Source organism: Myotis lucifugus, unplaced genomic scaffold, assembly GCF_000147115.1.
Source record: "Myotis lucifugus unplaced genomic scaffold, Myoluc2.0 scaffold_336, whole genome shotgun sequence".
NCBI lineage: Eukaryota > Metazoa > Chordata > Mammalia > Chiroptera > Vespertilionidae > Myotis > Myotis lucifugus.
Window position 1 is genome coordinate 294,484 of NW_005871384.1, and position 3,302 is coordinate 297,785.

General features: G+C 60.9%; 1 protein-coding gene across 1 annotated transcript in view; it reads left to right on the forward strand.

Moving 5' to 3' along the window:
* SMARCD3 (SWI/SNF related, matrix associated, actin dependent regulator of chromatin, subfamily d, member 3) overlaps window positions 1–3,302 on the forward strand; it is a 37,525-nt gene that overhangs the window by 26,777 nt on the left and 7,446 nt on the right. Inside the window, exon 3 of the mRNA XM_006100997.3 lies at window positions 2,874–3,085. Coding sequence (XP_006101059.1) covers window positions 2,874–3,085 — 212 coding nt within the window. The remainder of the gene's footprint in view (window positions 1–2,873; window positions 3,086–3,302) is intronic.

The following is a 3,302-nucleotide window of genomic DNA, read 5'->3' on the forward strand; positions in this document are numbered from 1 at the left end:
GAGTTTCTGGTCAAGGGGCTGGGGTGGGGGACGTGGAGAATTGTCCCCCTACCCCACAGTGAGGGCTCCCCTACATGCCCAGACATTTTTCCTATCGTTTTTTCCTCCCTGTGGGGCCCAAGGTGTTACCCTTGCCCCTGGTGGGGGTAAGGTGGGGGTGGGGTGGGGTGGGGGGCATGGCGTGGGCTGGGCTGTCTGTCCATCGTTGGGAGAGTGTCTCTCTGATTGTATCTCAGGAGCAAGGAGCAGGTGACCCCTGGAGGCACTGGGAGCAGGAAGCTCCCTGGCTGAACAGCCTGTGCATCTCATGAGGAGGACTCTGGGGCTTTGCTGATGGCCTCTGCCATCAGGGCCAGAGAGAGGCCCTCTCTAGGGACAGACCCCAAAATTAAGGGTCTGAGATGGATCCCCTTGGCAGACTCAGCCACCAAAAGCTGCTTCCCTAATGCCTCAAAGGTGTGAAGGAGTGAGGCCTAGAGGCCAACGCAGGGAGGCAGCACAGGGAGCCTGAGGGAGCCGGAGGCCACCTGGGGGCATGGAGCCTCCAGCAGAGGCAGCAGGGGCCAGGTGGGGAGAGGTGTGGAGGGCAGGTGGACGGGAGAGGCAGGGGCGTCAGAACTTGACATGGGTACTAGGGTTGGAGCCAGGTGTAGAGGAAGCAGTCAGATCGACTCTGGCCAGATTTGGTTCTGACCCCAAGGAAGGCACGCTGTCAGTGAGGGAGGCCCTGGAACCTCGGCCATCATGGGGGCGGGGGGGGGGGGGGGGCCGCTGGTGGCTGCCACAGCTCCCTGGGGCCTCTTCAGCAGGGCAGTGAGTATCACTGACCTTGATAAATGGGAGAGCAGCTGATAAGGAAAATGGGTTTCCTTGGGGTGGCCTGTCCTCCAGCCTGAACCTCTGGGATAAGGCCCCAGGGGTGTTCGTGTTGGCCGGCTGAGTTGCCAGTCCTAACCTTGTTGTTTGGGGAGTCCCGTTAAGAAAGCCCATCTAGGTGGGAGGAAAGCTACCCTTGTGGATTTTTTTATTTGGTCAACTCAGAGCTTCCGTTCTTGAATGGGTCTGAGCCCCACTGCCCCACTCCCAGTGCCTCGTCTGTGCTGGTGGGGAGCGCTGGCCTAGGCTCCCTTCTGGGCCACCACCCTGGAGGTGTGAGTGACAGGGTCAGCTGGCTGGGGGAGGCAGACACATGGGCAGGCAGGTTTCACTGTGGGAGAGATGGACAGAGACAGCTGGTTGGCTGGGGGTTAGGGTTAGACATAATGCCGGGCTGGAGGGAGAGTTGGCAGTTAGAAGGAATTCACCCAGTTTGGGGTCAGGGCTCCTCCTTGTGCCTGGGGGCAGCTGCGCTCCTGGGGGTAAAGTGGTAGTATTTTTATTGTTGTTGATCCTCATCGGAGGATATTTTCTCCATTGATTTTTAGACAGAGTGGAAGGGAGGAAAAGAGACAGAGAGAAACATCGATGTGAGAGAGACACATTGATTGGTTGCCTCCCACACACGCACCAACCTGGGCCAGGATTGAGCCTGCAACTGAGGTACATGCCCTTGACAGGAGTCGAACCCGGGACTCTTCAGTCCCAGGGCTGATGCTCCAACCACTGAGCCAGACCAGCCAGGGCTAAAGTGGTAGTATTTAAATGATCACAGGGCCAAGGGGCTGCATCCCTTGCTCCCTAATCTTCTTCCTGCTCTCCATGTCCCAATCCCCATCCCACCCAGCGTCCACTTTACAGCCCCTCTGGTCCTCCCCAATCTCTCATCTGGAATCTAGACAAGTGGAGTTTAAAGTCTGTGGAACACTTCACTCCGTGTATTTGCATCTCATTTACATCCCGTCTGAGCACCTGGATAGTGTCAAGGGAATACACCTGCCTCATCAATCTCTCCATAGCCCCCTTTGGACCCTGACTTGTGACCTCACTGGGTGGGGTGGGAAGTAGCGGAGGTCTATATGATGAGTCCATCTCTGATGATTCAGGCCTACAGGAAGGAAAGATGATTGTAAGAGGAAATATGCTGCTTTTGACCTACCCAAGCCTCTGGCAGCCCACCTCCGGCTCCTCCCTGCTCCCTTCCTCCACCCCCCCCCCCTCCCCGCATCAAGGAATCATGGAGGGGCTTGACCTCAGCCTCTCAGGTTGCCTCCAGACCCACCTTCAGCCTCACCTTGGGAGCAAATTACGGGGTGGACCGAGTCAGCGAAGCCCCTAGGTGTGGAAGCTTAGAATAGCTGAAGGGGATAGAGGGTGGGGCTGAGGGGTCAGAAGCTGGGCCCAGAGAGAAGAGAGGGTGGAGATGGAGGGAGGGGGGCGAGTGCAGGGCAGGACGGCCCAGGAAGCAGGGAATGAAGGGAAGCGGGCCTGCGGGAGTCCCAGCGGGGAGCTCGGGCCCTGACTTAGGTGCAGCCGACTGGTCACTCGGGCTGCCTGTGCCTGGAGGAGCCGTGTGACCTTGGCGAGGTCACGCCTCTCCTTGAGCCGCGGTTGCCTCATCTGTCAAGTGGGGATGGAAGGACCCTCCGAGTCTGTTTTTCGGAGCAGCATGTGGATGTGCACATCCTTTGAAAAGGTTCAAAGGCGCCATTAATATTCATTTCCGCGGTACCTTCCGCAAATCCGAAGCTGGCGATGCCCCGTGCAGTTGCCTGGCTGCAGTTAGCTTCCTGCAGCGAGACCCGAAGCCCCCTCCGCCAAAGCCGCGCGGTTCCGGCGCCCCTGCCCCTCCCACCCTCGTTCACGCCGCTGCAGCAGGGTCACCAGCCGGGGTTTGGGGTGGGGGAGACGCGGCTCGGGACGCCTGCAGCCGGGCCCTGCTCTGACCGGCGGGCGCCTGTTTCTGCTTCACCCCCGCCACCCCCCTCCCAACCCAGCGCCCCGGGATGCCGTCTGGAGCCCGGATGCCCCACCAGGGGGCGCCCATGGGCCCCCCGGGCTCCCCATACATGGGCAGCCCCGCCGTGCGACCCGGCCTGGCCCCCGCGGGCATGGAGCCCGCCCGCAAGCGAGCAGCGCCTCCACCCGGCCAGAGCCAGGCCCAGAGCCAGGGCCAGCCAGTGCCCACCGCCCCCGCGCGGAGCCGCAGGTGAGTGGGGCCCATCGCGGAGGGGGCGGGCCGCAGGGACGGGTGGGCGAGGAGCGGGATTGGCAGGGGCGAGGAGCATGAGCAGCAAGGGCCGAGGCGTCCCGGGAGGGATGCTACCTGGAGAAGTGGATAAGGGCAGGCCTCTGATACGCTTGCGTGCCTGCATTATTAAAATTGGTGCCGCTAATATTTTCTATCTTGATGGCGCGTGATGGCT